This window comes from Sphaerodactylus townsendi, linkage group LG06 (assembly GCF_021028975.2).
Source record: "Sphaerodactylus townsendi isolate TG3544 linkage group LG06, MPM_Stown_v2.3, whole genome shotgun sequence".
NCBI classification, from domain to species: Eukaryota; Metazoa; Chordata; class Lepidosauria; order Squamata; family Sphaerodactylidae; genus Sphaerodactylus; species Sphaerodactylus townsendi.
The window spans coordinates 131,044,226-131,064,324 of record NC_059430.1 but is presented as its reverse complement, the minus strand read 5'-3'; the positions used below and the strand labels follow the sequence as shown (position 1 = coordinate 131,064,324).

The following is a 20,099-nucleotide window of genomic DNA, read 5'->3' as shown; positions in this document are numbered from 1 at the left end:
CCACCATGGGAACCTGTTACTAAAATTTTTGGATCCTACCACTGGTTACAATTCCCTCTGTTACACTTCCCTCTGCGATACACCTCTGAGGATGCCAGCCATAGATGCAGGCGAAACGTTAGGAACAAGATCTACCAGACCACGGCCACACAGCCTGGAAAACCCACAACAACCAGTTGAATCCGGCCATGAAGGCCTTCACAATACACAGAGCCAGTTAATTCTTCCATTGACAGTTCCTAACTTTTTTTACTCGCGTTCTCCTTGGCAGCCTATTTCCCTATAATTAGCAAAAAAGGTAATTTTTTTTCACATACTCCAGGTTGTCCATAACAATTTGGTACAGGGATCTCCAACCTATGGCCCTCCAGATGTTCGAGGACCGCAATGGAGGGCGATAGGTTGGAGATCCCTGATTTGGTAGGAAGTTTTTCATGCCCTCCCTGGAAATTAGACCCCTGCCCTGCCCTTGTAACCCCCATGCTCAGAATGGGTTGGCCCAGAAAGGGGTGGAGACCCAAAGCAGGAGAAGGCTGCAGAGCTCATTTAGTTTGGAGGAGACAAGGCTACCAGGCTCGGACCTTGATTTCTATATGCCCTTAACACCTTGTTAAGGTAACTGCAATGTTGTTGGGAACTACTGGGAAGGTGGTAGTTTATTTTTTGCTATGTTGTAAATGTTGGAGTTCACTGTTTCAGGGTTTCTTTTTGTGTTTGTAATGGGTGAGAGTTCTCCTGGAAACCTTCATCATGTTGAATCCTGTTTACCAAGTCCTTTGAGTCTTCATGAGCCGACCCACTTGCAAAGAATTATTGGACTTGGCAGTTATCAGTAGACTGTAAATACAAGGACTTGAAAATGCAACCTGAACAGCACCTTGAAGTGTGATGTTAAATGCTGATGTTTAATGTTGTATGTTAAGAAAGTAAACCATTTTGTTTTTAAAAATTTGTTGTTGCAAACTCATTCCAAGTTCTGCCCCACAGAACCCACAGATAGAGGTTACACCCTCATTGCACCCTGCGCGGGACCCCACGCTTCGTTCGCCACCCCCATGTCGCTGGCTGTTATGGGGAACTAAAAAAGCAGCCACAAGAAACACGCTGGGAAGATGCTGGTTTTTGCAACCCCTGGAGGGAGGGATGGACTCAAGCAGGGGTCTTCAAACTACGGCCCTCCAGATGTTCATGGACTACAATTCCCATCAGCCCCTGCCAGCATGGCCAAATGGTCGGGCTCATGGGAATTGTAGTCTATGAACATCTGGAGGGCCATAGTTTGAAGACCCCCGACTCAAGGGAATGGCAGGATTGATTGCCCACTGGAAACAATGAGGGAGGCAGAACTGCCCGTTCGAATGGAACGCCCATTGCCCGGAAGGGTTCAACCAATCAGGAAGGAGCCTCTGGGCGCCGCGCCGCCTTCATCCCACAGCCCCGCCCCGCCAGGCGGCGAGCCAATGGGAAGCGAGCAGAGGGCTTCCCCAGGTGTCTGAAGGATCCGCCGGCCCGAGAAGCCCCAGGTGAGCGGAGGAGGGGTTGCGCCGCGGGGCCTCCGGTCTGCACGTGGCTCGTGGTGATGCCACCCGGGACCCGGCCCTTCCGGGTCACCCGCGAACCAGGGAGCGCGCGGCCCGCAGGCTCCGAGAGACCCTCTTCTCCAGCTAGTTTCACGAGTGAAACCGCCGCAGCCCTTGAGCTTGAGCAGAGTGCCTCTCGCCCATCGCGAGTTCCAGGCGCGCCCTGAACTTTTGCACGAACTGGCGGGGGGTGGGGGGTGGGGGGTGGCTCCCAGGCAGGCTGGAGAACCGTTTGGTTAGATCAGGCCAAAGTCCACCAGGTGCATCACTCCACTCACCAGTGGATGCTGCCCCCGGAGGAAGTGATGCCCTTTCCCTTTTGGTTACTCCTATGATTGGGTGCTCGGGGGCTTCCTGCTTCTGTTCATGGAGGTTCCATTTGCAATATGTAGCTGGAAGCTTTTTACTTGTGTTATTTATTTTTAGACCCTTTCTCGCCAGTGGGGACCCCCAGTGGCTTGCCTCGTTCTCCTATTTGTGGGAGATTAGGCTGAGGATGTGTGGCTGGCCCGAGGTCACCCAGCAACGTCCACTACCGATTCGGACTTGATTTTCCCAGATCCTAGTCCCAACAGGTTAATCACTAAACCATGCTGACTCCGTCAAATGGCTGCTGGACCTCTCTGAGCAGAATGAGGGTCTGCCCAGAGATCTATCCAGGTCCTTTATTGTTTTAACGAGACCGAAAAACAAGAAAGGCTCTGGCTTCTTGAAGCTGAAAGAATAACATGAAATGAACACAAGACAACGTTTAATGTAACTCCAGCTTCCGAGGGCTAGAAGCTGCTTTGTGAAGTTAGGATCTTGAGTCTGAATGTGGACTCTATTAGCCTCCATTTCTCATGATCCTTTCTTCTGTCCCAGCTTCTCTCGGTTTTTGGCTCTTCCTGGTGATGGGAGAGGCTAAACGTGGCCCTCCATGGCCCGCCACAGCAAGCTCCAGCTGCAAGTTCTAAGCCTGTACCGAAACTTCATCCGAGCCGCCAAGGACAAGCCAGGCTTCCTGCCTCGGATACGGGTCGAATTCCGGAAGCATGCCCAGATCCCTCGGGCAGACGTCATGCATATCGAATACCTCCTTCGGCGTGGGCAGAGGCAGCTGGAGCAGCTCAGAGACGTCCACACCAAGCAGATGGGCGTCTTCCTCAAAACGAAACAGGAGGAGCGGTGACTTAGAGATGAAACCTGATGGGTTACAGGAGGAGCCTCTTCTTCTCAATGTTAGAATTTCTCCAGCCTGCTGATTTTCAGGGTGATGTCCTGGCTCACTGGGAAGAAATTCAGTGTGCTGTAGAGTCAGGCATCCATTTGGTGCAGTCAAGAATACGGTTTCAGTGGCTGGCCCCCTCAGTTTAAAAATAAATAAGGGATACACCTCCGTATTTAACCTGTTTAAAAATACTGGTGGAACTGTTTAGACTTGCCCCAAGGAACTCTGGGGATTGCTGTTTTGAGTGGGTTCTGAGCGTTCTGTTTCAAGATCCTATTTGGATCCTGAGCTTTCAGTAGCAACAATGCCACGGTGTCCATATTTGACTAAGAACTTTAGGTGTTTCTGCAGGGATAAGTACGGCTGCCACAAACAGAAGAGGACGCAGATGAAGAGTATATAGATGCAAACATATTGCACTTTAAGACCGACAAGCTGAAGTGGTTAATTTGCCGTTAGTGTGAGTTAAGATGGTGAAACGAGGTTAGGGAAGATGTCGTAATCCCATTTAAACCATAGCACTCTTTGTCTATTCATCCATTGCACATGACTTGTAGATGTTTGAACAATCCAGGAGTGGTTCTTAAAGGTGTATTTTTGTTGACCTGAATGTATCCTTGAATAAAAGAATATTCTAATTGTAATGTAAATACCACATCTGTGAACCTCTGCTCTGAGTGTATCTGTTGAATGAAGGGGCATTATTAGCTTGATTGTGCTTTCCCAAAAGTGGTACAGCCAGAGTCCAGAAATGTGGAGGCAGTGTTTGCTTTCTATATCCTGACTGGGATTTTCACCACTGAGGGGCTGGCGATTCAACACCTCCATAAGCATAAGCATTTATTGTCATTGTGCACGCACAACGAAATTTACAGCAGCATTCCTCGATGCACACAATTTCAGACTCATACCCCATCCTCACTTTCCCCTTCCTCCACCCATCCCTACACAGCCCCAAACACATCAACACGTAGCCGCAGAGTTTAGCATCGCCACAGCTCTAGAGTAGGTCTCTAAGCCTCTTTGTCCTAGTTTTGATAGACCTGTACCGTCTGCCGGATGGTAATAGTTCAAAAAGAGAGTGTGCTGGATGAGACGGGTCTCTCAGAATATTTTGGGCTTTCTTTAGGCTTCGGGAATTATAGAGTTCTTCCAAGGCGGGGAGAGGGCAGCCGATAATCCTCTGTGCAGTAGTGATCACTCTTTGGAGCACCTTCCTATCCGCCTCTGTGCAACTGGAGAACCATACACAGATGCAGTAGGTTAAGACACTCTTATAGCACAGCGGTAAAAGGACACTAGGAGTTTTCCATTCAGTTGTTGTTTCCTTAACAGTCTAAGATAGTACAGTCTTTGCTGGGCCTTCTTAACCACTGCAGCAGTCTGTGCTAGAGAACAAGGGCTCATTCCGCACATGCAGAATAATGCACTTTCAAACTGCTTTCAGTGCTCTTTGAAGCTGTGCGGAATAGCAAAACCCACTTGCAAACAGTTGTGAAAGTGGTTTGAAAATGCATTATTTTGCGTGTGCGGAAGGGGCCCTAGTCTGCTTATTTAAATCACCTGACAATTGTCAAACAATCACGTTGAACACGATGAGCATGGGAAAAGAGATCTCACAAACACGCATCTCTGCATAAAGCAAATTATATCTAGTTCTTTACTTAACTTCATTGGTACGTCGCAGTTCTTCCCCAATGATGTCCCAAAGCACCTTCTCCCCTTTAAACTACCTGCGGGGTAGGTGAGTGCCTGCAAATGCATAACTGGCCCAAAGTCAGCCAGCAAGCTTCCATGACAGAGTGAAACTTGGGTCCAGCCGTCTAACCATGCCATACAGGTTCTCATCTAGTTATATTTTGAATGCATCTTTTCTTTTACCAAATATTGTCCTCAGGTTGACAAAGGGTCTATATTATTTTCAGTTTAGTGTCATGGTAAAATTCCCTTCCCTCGCAAACACACACACACACAGTTTTTAAGACTGAGGGATATTTCTGCTCCTGTTCTACTTGATTTTCTAGTTTTATTCCCCTAAGTGGCTGCTTCCGCTTCAGTTTCCTCCTTGCTTAAAAAAAACTTAACATTTGTTTTAACTTGATTTTATTTTTAAATAACATTTTGTTGTTTTTTTAAAGCAGAGAAATTGCTTATGCATTCTGAACAATGAATCTAATAAATATAAATACTACTAATGTTGGACTAGTAAAGCTTTGAGTCAGAGGCCCTCCTGACTTCAGATTTGGAGCATTTAATGCCAACAGTGGAACTCCAAAAAGTTTGCAGTGCTTTAATCCATCACATCTGAACTCTAGGCCATAATCTGTGGCTATCAAAACTCTGAGCAATGCACAAACAATGGCTAGCAGTCAGTAGGACTGAATAGCTGAATGTTTGACTAAATAAATAGTGAGAACAAAGTTTACAAATGTGCCTGTGAACAACTAGTAAAACATCTCCACAAGTATAGTCATCGTATGCATTCATACTTTCAATTAATGGGTGCTTCTGAAGCTAATTAGAAAAATTAATGAGTTGCCAGTATCCGGTAATTATCTGGCTTGGATGAATATTCAAGGCTTGTGGTATTTCACGTAATGGATTTGTCCCATGGAAAGATGGCCTTACAATTCAGTTCGGATCATGTTATTCTCTGTGCTATCTCTTGCTATGAAATGTCCTAGAATAACACAGTCCGAACTGAGCCATAAGCACATCTTTCCATGGAACAAATCCTCCTATATACATTGAAAATACCACAAACCCATGAGCTTCGAAGAGTCATCGAAGTCAGATAATTACCAGACACTGGCAGCTTACAGGTTTTCTAATGAGCATAGAGAACCTTTCATTAATTTGAAAGTAAGAATGACTGCATGCTTTGATATACTTGTGAAGACTGGGGGACTAGCTGTTTCACAGCCCCCTTTTTTGTAGACTTTGTTCACACTATTGATTCAGTCAAGAGTTTGGCCATTCAGGTCGAATGACTGCCAGCTATTGTTTGGGCATTGCCCAGTTTTGATTAAAAGTGCACCCCCCATCTTTGTATTGTCTATAATTCGTGGCTAGACAGTGGCAAGAAACAAATTTCAAATGAACATTAATTTAACAGGAACAACAGATGACGTTTTCGCTGCCAATCACTTGAATGCAGACAACTGGTGCATCTGACCCTTTATTAGGGCATATTGCCACGTGCCAATGAAACGGGAAGCCTCTCTGGTGCTATTCTAGGAGTTCCCCATCTCTATGGTTGTCTTTTCCGAGCGAGTGGCTACAGTCAGCAGCAGCAAATAAGGGCAGGCGGGCGGGACAAGAAAAACTACACATCCCAGAAGGCATATTTCCTCTCCGCAGACCAATCAGAGTGGGGCTCCTTACCCACCCTCTCCTCCATAACGAACTGTGATAGCAATAAATGATTGACATGTCTCGAGTCCTATCGTCATGTTCAGATAAGGAAGAACGCCGGGTTGGGCCCGCCTTATACCAGAAGGACAACCACCTCGCCCAATCCCTGTGGCAAGAAAGCCTCTTTGGACGGCCCTTGTCCGCAGAAGGGCGGGCCGCTTCCCAATTGACGGCCCATGCAGCCTATCGCCGCTAAGCCCCGCCTTCCGCGCTTCGTTCTGAGACGGTCGCCTCACACCGGCGCTCCAGTTAACGTCTCCTGCGGCGCCGCCATGGTGCTGAGCGGCGGCTGGTGGGGCCGGGCTGTGGCGCGAGGGGCCCGCAGGCTCCTGAGGGGCGAGGCCTGGCCCTGGAGGGCGAGGGGGGCCAGGTTCGGCTCGGGGCGGGGGCCGGGACCGCCCGCCGTGACGGAGCTGGACAAGGCGGACGCCTGGCTCCTCAGGAAGGCTCACGAGACCGGTGAGGGGGCGGGGCTATAAGGGGAAGGGGCGGGTCGTGGTGGGTGGAGCCGGCTCCCAAGAGGGGCGGGGCTTGTGTCACTGCCCGGAAGGATGAAGTCGAATTGCATTCTGGGGAGGAAAGGAACGTGTTGGCATTTGGAGCGATAGAATGGTGGTTCGGGTTGAACTGAGAACCGAGCTCCCCCTCACGCAGTAGGCAGGTGGAGTGAAATGGATACCCGAATGCACTCTGCCTATGAACCAGCCTACCTCGCAGGGCTGTTGTGAAAGCAGCACAGGGGGAGGAAGGACCCATCTGCGCCTGCCCTGAGCAGTTTGTAGGAAGGATGGTGTAGACGGCTAGCATGGTGACATGATCAGAGTCTCAGACCCAGGCTTGAATCCCATTTTGCCATGGACGTTGGCCTGCTGAACTTGGACTGGTTCCGCTCTCAGCCTAGCCTACCTCACAGGGTTGTTGTGAGCATAAAATGGAGGGGAGAACAATGTAAACCGCTTTGACCCCTTGTCAGGGAAAAAAAGGCAGGATATACAATAAATAAACAAGGTTATTCTCTTTCTCCAAAATAAATAAATGAAAAATGGAATAGGTGGATAAATAGGCTTTCCCGCCATTTATGCAGCTCCTCTTGGTGCGTGTTTCTACGTTGCTCAACATGTTTTGGTGTGCAACAAAGAAAAAGATGAGCACCCAGTTCAGGTGGAGACTTTGCCAAGATAATGTGAAGGCATCGTGAACTCTTTGTCTGGAGGCTGAACTCATGTACAGTGAATCGGTGTGGTGTTAGACTAGGACCCGGGAGAGTTGGACTCAGGTGCTCGCTCTGCAGCAGAGCCAATCTTGCTCAGTCCAACCTTTGCAGGGTTGCTGCCAGGCTAAAATGCAGAAGGAAGAAGAAGAAGAGTTTGGATTTATATCCCCCCTTTCTGTCCTGTAAAGAGACTCAAAGGGGCTGACAATCTCCTTTCCATTCCTCCCCCGCCCCCCACAACAAACACCCTGTGAGGTGGGTGGGGCTGAGAGAGCTCCAAAGAACTGTGACTAGCCCAAAGTCACCCAGAGGCATCTCCAGTTGAAGGCGCTCAGGACCGTCTCTCGTCTCAAGACCCCAGAGAGTTACTTGCAGTGAGAGGAGCCAAACTCTGGGCCAGAAAGGCCAAAGAGCCAACTCTGCTTATACAAATATAAACCCTGCTGACAAACAGACACCTGGAGCTATCTGCTCAACAGCCACAAAAAGCAGGACCTTGGACTAGGCAGACCACCAGTCATCTTCACGGCCATTTCTATCCTGCCTTCTTTCAAGGGGCTCTACACAGCTTACATGGTTCACCACTCCCTACTTAACAACCTTGCAAGGTAGGGAAAATATCATCACTTGAGGTGGCCGTGACTGTTGCCCCTGCCCCTTTGGGCAAAGGGATGCTGAATTTAGAGGCTGAAGAAGAGTTGGATTTATATCCCCCCTCACAACAAACACCCTGTGAAGTAGGTGGGGCTGAGAGAGCTCCAAAGAACTGTGACTAGCCCAAGGTCAGCCAGCTGGCATGTGTTGGAATGCACAAGCTAATCTGGTTCACCAGATAAGCCTCCACAGCTCATGAGGCAGAGCGGGGAATCAAACCTGTTTCCTCCAGATTAGAGTGCACCTGCTTTTAACCACTACACCCTAAGAGCCTTAAAATCAGATTTAAAATGTGCTGGCCTAACTAGTTTGATCTTAAAAAAAAGTTTTATTTTGCGTACAAGATTAATTGTGAAAGCAATAGAGGGAAAATGACTTTCTCAAGGCAGACCTCTTCCCTCTCCTTCCCCGCCAACATTTCCTCCCTAGTAGTTTCTTTCAAGCCCTTGTCACACCACTGTGAAGGAATGACCTTTTAAATTTCCTGGCTTTTCTTTCCTTCTTAAACTTTTACTTGGTTGTACCTGCTCAAAGGTTCAGTAGCCCTGTTTCTTTGTCACAAAGACAAATCTGACACTTGTTCTGTCCTTGGTATATATTTTCCTGAGTGTTGGCATAGCCCATTTACATCTTGACTGATGAGGTTGCAGGTAGCCAGAAGAATCTAGTGCAAAATCCCAAAACAAAAAGCCAGGAAATTACCTTTTAGGAGTAACTGTTCTGTGTTGTTTTGGTTGATGTGGTAATAAAAGGCATTCTATGACTTTGTTGGTTTGTTTTGGATTTAGAATCTGAAAGTGCTGTTTTCTAGGCAAGGCTGTCTTGTTGCATCCCATGGAGCAGCATTTCCTGTTGCCTCACTCTGAGCTGCCTGGACTCACTAACTGGCTCAGGACGTCCTTCCAGTTCATAAAATTGCAGCGGGTTAAATGTGCGCTTTCCCTTCTGTTCTCCTTTCTCTTCAGGGTTCCTTTCCTGGTTTCGGAATGGCTTGCTGGCTACTGGAGTTGGGGTGATTTCTTACGTGCAGAGTGACATGGGGCGTGAAGCTGCGTACGGTAGGTCAGCACAGTAACTGGGGGCGGGTGGGTGGTACTGTCACCTTATGGCTGGTTTATGGTCCCCACATGGGGTTTTCAGGGCAAGAAAGGTTCAGAGTTGGTTTGCCACTGCCTATCTCTGTGTCACGCCCCTGGTATTCCTTGGAGGTCTCCCATCCAAATACTTGCCAGGGCCAGCCCTTCTTAGCTTCTGAGAGCTGATGAGACCAGGCTAGCTACGGAGACATCAACAGACGATGGCTGCAGCCGTCTTTCCATCCAACCGTCATGAATATGATTGAGATAGAGGTTCAGTCTTTGAAGGGAAACTGTGGCCCCTTCTCCACAGGCAACACAAACAGGTTAAATGAACCCATGTTGCCGTTTGCATGGTGCAGGGACCACCCGGGATCGCTGGAAGCCCAGCAACAGGACGTGGGATGTTTCGCACAGGAAATGCCCCTACCTGAAAATCCATTCCACCAACATACCAGCACAAAATAGCAGCTACCTAGGGAATCCACTCTAATGGCTCCTGCCTACAGAACCCACCATAATAGTGGGTGGAAGGGGGTGGAAATACAATGCTTCCTGTATTGTCGAAGGCTTTCACAGCCAGAATCACTGGGGTGCTGTGTGGTTTCTGGGCTGTATTGCTGTGTTCTAGCAGCATTCTCTCCTGACGTTTCGCCTGCATCTGTGGCTGGCATCTTCAGAGGATCTGATGTAGGAAAGGAAAGCAAGTGGAGTATATATACTGTGAGGTCAACAGGTGAGGCCATCTGAAGATGCCAGCCACAGATGCAGGCAAAACATCACGAGAGAAGGCTGCTAGAACACGGCCACACAGCCCGGAAGCATTTGGGGGTGGAGTTCTGTGGGAACTTCTCCCCCATCCCGCTTTTTTCATACTCCTGAACCTGTTACGTTTTTCCTGTGCGGAATCACCTTTTGCTATAAAAGTTAAGAGTGGTGGCTTAACCTTTTGGCACTCCAGATGTTATGCGGGACTGCTAATTCCCATCAGCCCCTCGCCAGCATGGTGGCCAATTGAGTGCCAAAGGTTTGCGTTTGCCACCACGACCTAGAGAGCATGAACTATGAGCTCAGGAACTCTTCAGATCATTCCTAGATCAGCCAGCGCTCAGTTGGAAGAGGAGTCAGCCCAACTCTGTATTGGGCATGGGCACTGCAGGAGGTTAATAGCCGCTCGTCTTTCAGTGTTTATTTAAAAACGTTTGCAGCCTGCTTTCCCCCAGTGAGCCCAATGGGGATAACCATTACTTAAACAAAAAACAAAATATATTGAGATGCTTGTGATAAGACAGCAACAGCCCAAACTCAGATTCCTAAAATTCATACAAGAGCCCTCCGAAATAAGCCGGTTCTTCATTTGTTTCCACCTTCAGTGGGAATTGTTTCGTAGTTGTAGGGCAGCTGCTGAGAAGGGATGGGGACAGAATTGTGTTCTCAGAGAGAATTATCAGGGAATGTAATGAGTGGGTGGGCTCACGAGAGAAGAGATGGGGTTTTTGGATGTGTGGATCCCAGGCTGTTGTGAGGAGGAGGAGGAGTTTGGATTTATATCCCCCCTTTCTCTCCTGCAGGAGACTCAAAGGGGCTGACAATCTCCTTGCCCTTCCCCCCTCACAACAAACACCCTGTGAGGTAGGTGGGGCTGAGAAAGCTCCGAGAAGCTGTGACTAGCCCAAGGTCACCCAGCTGGCGTGTGTGGAAGTGCGCAGGCTAATCTGAATTCCCCAGATCAGCCTCCACAGCTCAGGCGGCAGAGCTGGGAATCAAACCCGATTCCTCCAGATTAGATACACAAGCTCTTAACCTCCTACGCCACTGCTGCTCACAGCAGTATGACTGTGAGTATGACTGAGACTGGTTTGTTGGCACAAGCTGCTGTGAGACTCAGCTTGGCCGTTCGGGGATCCTTCTTACCCACAGTGGGTCCTGGGTTCGGGGTGTGCAGCTTGTATGGCTGATGTAAGAAAGGTGGTGTGTCAGAGGCTGTCCCTTAGACCAAGGCCTCTTGTCTCTGATTTCTTCTTTGGTGTTCAGCACTGCCTGTAATTAATGCACAGGAAGCTCCTGAATCGGCCCAAACGTGGTCTATGGCGTACATTATGAAAGGCGCATAAATAATTGGTTGTGGTGAGTAAAAATTGCCTCCCAGCATCCAGGCCAAGAAGCACCTGTAAATGGGATCAGGTTGATTATTTTCCTTCCTTTCAGGCTGTCAAGGTATATCAAGGGACCTCAGTGGCGATACTTGGGTCAGTGAACTAGCAGCTGCTATGGCCTTATGGCTAGGTGGAGGACCAATTCTGATGCAGCATTTGCCCAAAGGTTTTACACCAGTGGTGGCGAACCTATGGCGTGGGTGCCAGAGGTGGCACTCTCTGTGGGCACGTGCAAACAGAGCCCCCCCCCCCCATCTAGGTTGGCCTGGGCCGCTGGGCTCAATTATTAGCATTAAACGAAGACCTAGTTTTGGGGAAGCAGTGTAGGTAACCCTGTTAAGTGCTGTTAAACCCCACTGATTTTCATGCGAAGAACTAAAGTGCAATCCTTTACCTGGGAGTAAGCTTGGTTGCTGGCAATGGGGCTTGCTTCTATATAAACCCTCCTAGGGTCGTGATTCACCGGTTGGAAGAGTTGATCGGTTGCTTCAAAGCAAAGCCACCGACTACCACCAAGCTTACTCCTGAGTAACGCACGCCTTGGAGGCAACCGTTTTTTCTAAACTAAAACCTCAGTATTCAGGCTAAATTTCCGTGTTGGCACTTTGCGATAAATAAGTGGGTCTTGCCATTTGGGCACTCAGTCTCAAAAAGGTTCACCATCACTGTTCTACACTATCTGCAGTGGGCATTTCCATAAAATTTGCAGTAGCTAGTAACTAGTTAGTGGCAAGGGTTCCTCTGATGGTGTCAACTGATAGACTAAAGCAAGGGTGGCCAACCTATGGCGCTCCAGATGTTCATGGACTACAATTCCCATCAGCCCCTGCCGGCATGGCCATCTGGAGCGCTATAGGTTGGCCACCCCTTGATTAAAGAGACTTGAAAGATCTGACCCTCACAGGTCCAGTGATATCTTGTTCTGTAAACAGCCTCTGGCAGGGCATTTCTTATCATCTTAGAAATCAGACAGGGATCGTTTCAGCTTATAGTTTCATGTAATGACCTTGGAGCAGTTTGCTTGTCTTGTCGAAGGCTTTCACGGCCGGAATCACTTGGGTGCTGTGTGGTTTCCGGGCTGTATGGCCGTGTTGCTGGAATGCTGCTAGAACACGGCCATACAGCCCGGAAACCACACAGCACCCAAGTTTGCTTGTCCTCCACAAAGGGCTGGAAAACGAACCTCACTTGCCATACCCCCCCCCCCCCCCCGCCCACCAAAAAAGAAAAAACCCTGGTGTGTGGAGGATAGGAACCTTTCAGGTTGCAGTTTATGTAATTACATCACCCGCATTGCAACAAGTGTGTTTGGAAACAGGTCCGAAAAGGAGGAAGCGAGTCATAACAGCAGGAGTGCGTTCTTGGAAGGGAACTTTCAGGTAGGGAAATGGGGGCTGGGATTCGTTGCACCCTGGCTGCCCCTCTGAAATAAGGCAGACATGGAGAGGCTGTGCATAAAATACAGCGATCGAGCCGAAGACACCCTCTTCCTGTGGGCAGGTTTTGCCACAGTGGCGTCATGCCACATGTTCAGGAAGCTGGTGTGTCTCCCCTCTTCCTGTGAATGTGAAGAACAAAATCCCTTTGGGTTCTGGAGTAGCCCGTGTTGGAAAGTGGAGTTATCCCCTGCCAGGACCTCAGGCAGGCAACAACAAGTTAATTAAGGCTGAGGAATAAATGCAAATAAATAAGTATTGTATTGTCGAAGGTTATCTCTTCACGGCCCGGGATCATGAAGCGCTAGGGTGAAGCCAGGGGTTTCCGGGTTGTATGGCACGCAGTTCCAGTAGCATTTTCTCAGAGAAGATGCCAGCCACAGATGCAGACGAAAGGTCAGGAGAAAATGCTACTGGAACACGGCCATACAACCGGGAAAACCCTAAATAAATATTATTGCTTCCTGAATAGAAACGTATATTCCACATGCCAGTTGCAGTCACCCAGAACGCTCCCGCCCCAAACAGGAGCAAAGCCCCCTCCTGCCGGAAGCCAGATCCCCAGGCCTTGAAGGTGCTTCTTTTTGACCTCCAGCCCTTTAAGGAGCTTCACACCAGAAGAAGAAGAAGAGTTTGGATTTATAGCCCCCCTTTCTCTCCTGCAGGAGCCTCAAAGGGGCTTACAATCTCCTTGCCCTTCCCCCTCACAACAAACACCCTGTGAGGTAGGTGTGGGCTGATAGAGCTCAGAAGAGCTGTGACTCTAGCTCCAAGGTCACCTAGCTGGCGCAGGTGGGAGTGCACAGGCTAACCTGAATTCTTGCGATAAGCCTCGCACAGCTCAGGCGGCAGAGCAGGGAATCAAACCCGGTTCCTCCAGATCAGATACATGAGCTCTTAACCTCCTATGCCACTGCTGCACCAGTACAGAGATTACTACAACACAAAAGCTTGCCTTCGTTTTTTCTTAAACATAAAAAAAGCATTTCTTAGAAGCAGCCGAAGTTGAACAGTTTTTTCTCCCCCACACTGGAACAGGCTGACAGCCTGACGATGCTCGGTCGGCTGCCTTTTGTCGCCCTCCAAGCTGCCTTGGCCAAGAGAGCAGGGTTCCCCGGGCATCTCTGTGATATAACTGACCAAGCAGGCTTAAGAGCTTTGGCTTCTGACACAGTGGGGAACTTTGGAGCGCCGAAACTCAAGTGGGTGACTGTCGTGCCTCGGGGAAGCCTTGGAACCGCGCTCACAGGTGTCACCATTTTCTGGGTTTAGTTTTGTGCATCCCATCTCCCCAGGCCCCGTAAGCCCACCCCCTCCTTGGTTATCTTCTCCATGAAGCAGGGGATACCCGGAGCAGGAGGATCCAGGCTTCTTTTCCCAGGCTCCCCACCCCACCGATACTTCCTGCATTTTCGGAGTTGAGCTAATGCACCAGTGGTGGGGAGAACAGGAAGCCCTCTGCCAGTAGAGGCGGTCAGCTCGCCGGATATCCCACGTTTGGGCCTTTTCCTCGGTGGCTGATTTACGGACAAGCCACACAGCTGTGTGGCGTGGTGACTTCCTTGGTACCGAAGGCTGCTCTGCCAGTCAGGCTGCCCCTTTGCCCTGAGCTTGCAGCCAGTGCCCTCCCTACTGTCTCTGAAACTGCATGGACAGAATCTGTGTGGGGAGGTTAAGTAGCCATGCTGCCTTGGCGGCAGCCTTGGGGCTTTCGTAAGGTGAGAGATGTTTCCATTATACACGGGCAGGGGATTTCCCGCGCCTGAACTACACTCAGTGGCGATCTAGCAACTGGAGCCCTGGGCAAAACCTGAGTTTGATGCCCCCCCCCCAAACAACAACCTTTATTAGGCATTGGAAAGAATAAAAGAAAAGAAAGAAAAAAACATGCAAGGGCAGGAAGGGGAGTGAGTGGTACGCAAGGGGAAGGAGGGAGAGGTAGGCATGCTCAAGGTCAGAGGTGCAATTATCAAGATAGCAGCAACAAAATTTCAGAGTATCTTCATGAGCCCCTACTGATGATACCACCCAGGTTTGATGAAGTTTGGTTTGGGAGGTCCAAAGTTATGGACCCTCAAAGGTGTAGCCCCCCGCCTCTGAAACCGCATTGGAAACAGATTCGGGGATGGGGATGATTCTCATGGGAGAGTTACCATAACGTTGCAGCTGCCTTATGGCAAACCCTCACCAAACCTGTGTGATCTCTGTGAAAAATCCCTGAAATTTTGGTGTGCTAAGCATCTTAAAACTGGGCGCTCTGCAGGCCAAAAAAACAGAAAAACACTGAAATACAAAAAAATCCCACTCTGCATCCTTTGGGGCTTTTTCAAGGTGAGAGATGCTTCGGGCAACTGCCCACTTTGCCCAATGGGAGGAACGCCTCTACTGTCACTGTGGACTTCCTGCTGAGCGGCCTCTCATCCCAGTACTGAGGGGGCCCCTGGCCCTGCTGCGCTTCTGAGAGCGGCTGAGATCGAGCCTGCGTGGGGCAGCTGGGTCAGGGCAGACAGAGCAACTGAAGGGGTTGCCTGCCTCTGCGTAGCAACCCAGGACTTCCTTGGTGGTTTCCCATCCAAGCACTAACCTTGCTTAGCTTCTGAGGCCTGATGAGGTCAAGCTGGTCTGGACCGTCCAGGTCAGGGGAAGGGGCGGAGAGTGCCATCGAGTCACAGCCAACATAGCAACCCAGTGAGGTTCTCAAGGCAAGAGACGTTCAGAAGGGGTCGGCCGTTGCCTGCCTCTGCGTAGCAACGCTGGACTTCCTTGGACGTCTCCCATCCAAGCGCTCATCAGAGCTCAGCATCCCAGATTTGATGTGACCTCCAGGTCAAGGCAGCAGGAGCCCTACCAGCGTGCAGAGTCTGTTAGAGCTTTGCTTCACCGACTTGACTTGATTTTATTTTAACGTGTCCACGAGTGCAGGGCAGGATCCTGTGAATAATAGTGCCTTCTTTGATCTGAGATGGCAAATGCCTTAGCAGACCAGGTGCTCAGCAGCAGCAGCAGCCGCAGAAGGCCATTGCTTTCACATCCTGCCTGTGAGCTCCCAAAGGCACCTGGTGGGCCACTGCGAGCAGCAGAGTGCTGGACTAGATGGACTCTGGTCTGATCCAGCTGGCTCGTTCTTACGTTCTCTGCAGACAGGGAAGACCTGGGAAAGGGCTGCCATTCATGGTGTGGATCCATCCCTCAGTTTGCAAAGCCTCTGCCTCAGGCACAGCATTGCATGGAATTGGGTCTGTCCCCTAATAGAGATGAGGAGGGGGGGGAGATTCGAGATGCTGGCAGGATCCGGTGGTCCAGCTGAGGCCAGCTGATAGAGCAAGCAGATTTGTACAGCTGTCGATCCTCCGGCAGTGATTCCAAAAGCAGCCGCCAGGGGGCAGTGCTTCTTCAGAACTGGAAAGGCTCTCTGTTTGGCTAAAGCCTTAAACAGCAACCAAAGGATTTGGGTGGGGGGGGGGGGTTGGAACGATACAGGAAGGTGCTTGAAAGCCAAGAGAGAGAGAAAAGTAATTTTGACCCATGTTTAGCTTCAGGCCACGCAGAACAGGGATAACCAAACCTTGCTCTGCTGGAAAGGGGTTTAATGTGATGCATGAAATGTGTTCTGTGCATCTTGAGATCCCCTCGGAGAGTCAGGAAGCCCACTCAGCCCCTCCCACACACACACAGTTCTAGAGCAAGAGATCCAGTGGGCTCTTGGCACGCATCACAGCTTGAATTAATCCCAAGACTTGGAAGAAGAAGAAGAGTTTGGATTTATATCCCCCCTTTCTCTCCTGCAGGAGCCTCAAAGGGGCTGACAATCTCCTTGCCCTTCCCCCCTCACAACAAACACCCTGTGAGGTGGGTGGGGCTGAGAGAGCTCCGAGAAGCTGTGACTAGCCCAAGGTCACCCAGCTGGCGTGTGTGGGAGTGCACAGGCTAATCTGAATTCCCCAGATAAGCTTCCACAGCTCAGGCGGCAGAGCTGGGAATCAAACCCGGTTCCTCCAGATTAGATACGCAAGCTCTTAACCTCCTACGCCACTAAATTTTTAAAAAATGTTTTACATTCTTCTGTGTCCCTGAACTTAGGGAACGCTTCTTCCGCACACAGCGTTTGCCACATTGAGTCTGTGGAAGATGAACGTGTATCTTTGATGTGGTGGTAGGCCAAGCTTTCTGTGTTTTTGCATCTCCAAAGGCTTCCGTGGCCAGAATCGACTGGCTGTTGTGGACTTTCTAGGCTGTGTGGCTGTGGTCTGGTAGTTTTAGCTCCTCACTCACGTCAGGAGCTAAAACTACCAAACCCCGGCCACATAGCCTAGAAAACCTACAACAGCCAGGTTTACGTTTTCCACACCATATAATGTCAATACAGTACAGTTTGTGACTTCTTGAAAAACTACGTGCTTTATATCAGCCTGCAAGGTTGCCAATTAGGATGGCAGAAGAGGGACCCGGCCTGCAAACACTGAGCCTGGGCCTTTCTCGGTCTGTAGCCAGGCAACTTCCTCGCAGGGCCTCAACCCCAGAAGACTGACCTCTGACTCTCCCTCTAGGCTTCTTCATTCTCGGCGGGATCTGCGTCTCCTACGGCAGCGCTTCCTACCTCGTCAGCCTCTTCCTCCTCCGGCGCACCATGATGCTGTCCTTCTCCGCCGCCTTTTTCAACTGTGCCGCAGTCACCACCGTGGCCCTCTTCTGGCTGTGCGCCATCTCCCTCTACATCGGCCGCTTGGAGGTGGAGATCATTCAGGATGACGGCAACGACAAATACCAGGATAAGAAAAAGGAGGATGGGAAGTCAGACAAGTGAGGGGCAGACTGGCATGTGTCGGAATGTGTTCCCGTTGCGCTCCGTGGACCGATTCGTGAGCCCATCCCTGTGGCCTGCTTGGGCCCTCCTGCCGACTGAACCGAGGGGCAAGGGAGGCAGGGGAACTTCCTTGCAAAAGAGACGCACAAACACATTTGCTGCTTTGTATTTATTTCAGATCTTCCTGACGGGTCTCTGGGAATGGACAGTGGGGCGGCCAGTGGGTCAGCGAGTGCCCCGTTGAGCCGGCTCCCCTGCTGGGGTTGGGCCTCCTTGCTGGGATTTCTGGCGCTTTTAGCAAACAAGCCTTCTGGGGAAACGGCAGCTGCCCACCCCCGATTCGGCCAGGTCTCCCCAGCTCTGCAGCCACGTTCAGCTGGGAATAGCCTGGACGTGACCGTTCCACCCGTTTTCTTTCGGAGGCCGGCCACTGTTCTCTCCACCACCGCTTACCCTCCAAAACTGTCATACTGTATCCAAAGCATATCTTTCTGTTCTTTTTTTGCCGCTGGGTAACGTATTCAGTTAACATTTGTATTAAAACCCAAACCAACCTGTTCCTTCTCCCTTGGTGTGCTTATTTGGGGCGGGGATCAGCCCTGCTCCTTTCCCGGGCGCATTTGGGGCTCTGTGCACCCGGAATGACTTTATGCATTCAGCTCCTTTTGTGTATTTGTAGCAGGGTCTCATTTTTCCTGTCTTGGGCAGCCAACTTCTTATTTCTGCACCAGCATCCAAGGAAAAGCCAGCCATCCTGAACCTTGTTACATCTTCACTTACCTTATACAGGTGAGTATCAATGCTGGACTGCAGAAAGAAGCTGCAGTTTTCCCTGCCTGTGCAGAGACGATGCACCTTTTGGGACTCTTTCACAGCATAGTGGTGTGTACCTGCAGTAGAAGAGCTTGGCTGGAGTCCAGGAGCAACTTAGCGACCAGCAAACTTCCCAGGATGTAAAGCTTTTGGGAAGCGAAGGTCTCTTCGTCAGATGCAGGTAGGAAAGAGATTCCAGAGCTTTTATGTTCTAGGTAGGAGGAGGGAGGGGTGCTGCAAAGAACAGTGTCGGGGTGCATTTGCAGTGCAAAATGTAATCAGCTTGGTTAGCGTAGGGAAGAAACACCTGGGGGCAAAAAAATTAGACTCTGAGATAAACCTGTGTCCCTGTTCAGCTGGTAGGGAGAAGAAGAGTTTGGTCAGTTCAACGAGGCCCTCCAGATACTAGGAGTTCATACTCCCATCAGCCCTGCCACTTGGCCATGCTGGCAGAGGCTGATGGGAATTGTAGTCCATTAACATCTGGAGGGCCATAGTTTGAAGACCTCTGGTTTGGATTTATATCCCCCCTTTCTCTCCTGCAGGAGACTCAAAGGGGCTTACAATCTCCTTGCCCTTCCCCCCTCACAACAAACACCCTGTGAGGTGGGTGGGGCTGAGAGTCTGCTATGAAGCTAACTGTGACTAGCCCCAGCGTCACCCAGCTGGCGTGTGTGGGAGTGCACAGGCGTAACTTGAATTTCCAAGTATTCCCTGCACAGCTTGTACGGCAGACCACATTATACACATCGAAGTCTTAACCTCCTACGCCAATGCCGTTTGGAGAGCTCAGAAGAACTGTGATCTCCAGCCCAAGGCCCACCAGCTGCGCGGGAAAGCGTGGGCTAATCTGAATTCCCCAGATAAGCCTCCGCAACTCAAGTGGCAGAGCTGGGAATCAAACCCGGTTCCTCCAGATCAGAGTGCACCTGCTGCTTCTGTGGCTGATTTTGGGGCGGGGACACAGCCTCCTTTCAGAGCACCAGAATAACCACAGGGGGATATTGGCAAAGGACAAAACTGGTTCTATTCCCGGCCTTTTGCCGTCTCTCGCCTTAGATAAGAGTGGGCAGTCGTCCAATGACAAGGCAGAGGAAAGAGCACCCGCCCTGTTCCAGGGTGCAAAACTGCCCGGCTTAACTCTCCGCGATGTTTGCTTTTAACTCCTGCTCGTTGTGCAGCAGGAGCATTTTATTTATTTATTTATTTATTTATTTATTTATTTATTTATTGTTTCGATTTATAAACCGCCCCATCCCCGGGTACTTTCTGGTACTTTCTGGTACTTTCATCCTTCCCTGTTTTGGTGTCACCAGCAAAGGAGAAGAATCCTGCCTAATTCTTTTTTTTCTCCTGGTTACTTAACGGACTGGCAGGAAGAAGGCAGATGCCTTTGAAATGTGATGCTGAAGGAAAGTATTACAGAAACTGCAGACCACCAAAAAGACAGATCTGAGGGTTCTAGATCAAATCAAGCCCGAAGTCTCCCTGGAAGCGAAAATGACCAAACTGAAGCTATTATACTTTGGTTACATTCTGAGAAGACAAGACTCCCCGGAAAAGACTAGCAAAAGTTGAAGGCGGTGGGAAAAGCGGGAGACCCGACATGAAATGGATTGACTCAATAAAGGAACCATTGACACAACCCGGGTTTGCAAGACCCGAGCAAGGATGTCTTGAAGGTTGTTAGTTCATAGGGTTGGAACACCCTAAGTCCGTGGTGGCGAACCTTTGGCACTCCAG

At 49.9% G+C, this 20,099-nt stretch overlaps 2 protein-coding genes across 3 annotated transcripts; both read left to right on the top strand.

Moving 5' to 3' along the window:
* Positions 1-1,438: 1,438 nt before the first annotated feature.
* Positions 1,439-3,445, top strand: SDHAF1 (succinate dehydrogenase complex assembly factor 1). Of its 2 annotated transcripts, none has more exons than XM_048500831.1 (2): positions 1,439-1,523; positions 2,445-3,445. In XM_048500831.1, the coding sequence occupies exon 2, from the start codon at positions 2,500-2,502 to the stop codon at positions 2,749-2,751; it is 252 nt and encodes an 83-aa protein (XP_048356788.1). In that variant the 5' UTR covers positions 1,439-1,523; positions 2,445-2,499; the 3' UTR covers positions 2,752-3,445. The 2 variants fall into 2 exon arrangements, with proteins under 2 accessions (XP_048356788.1, XP_048356789.1); XM_048500832.1 differs by having other exon boundaries at positions 1,472-1,517; positions 2,440-3,445.
* Positions 3,446-6,358: 2,913 nt separating this feature from the next.
* TMEM160 (transmembrane protein 160) lies at positions 6,359-18,100 on the top strand. The gene is made up of 3 exons (XM_048499184.1): positions 6,359-6,663; positions 9,037-9,129; positions 17,287-18,100. Exons 1-3 carry the CDS (start codon positions 6,381-6,383, stop codon positions 17,541-17,543), a joined length of 633 nt encoding a protein of 210 aa, XP_048355141.1. The 5' UTR covers positions 6,359-6,380; the 3' UTR covers positions 17,544-18,100.
* The last annotated feature ends 1,999 nt before the right edge of the window (positions 18,101-20,099 follow it).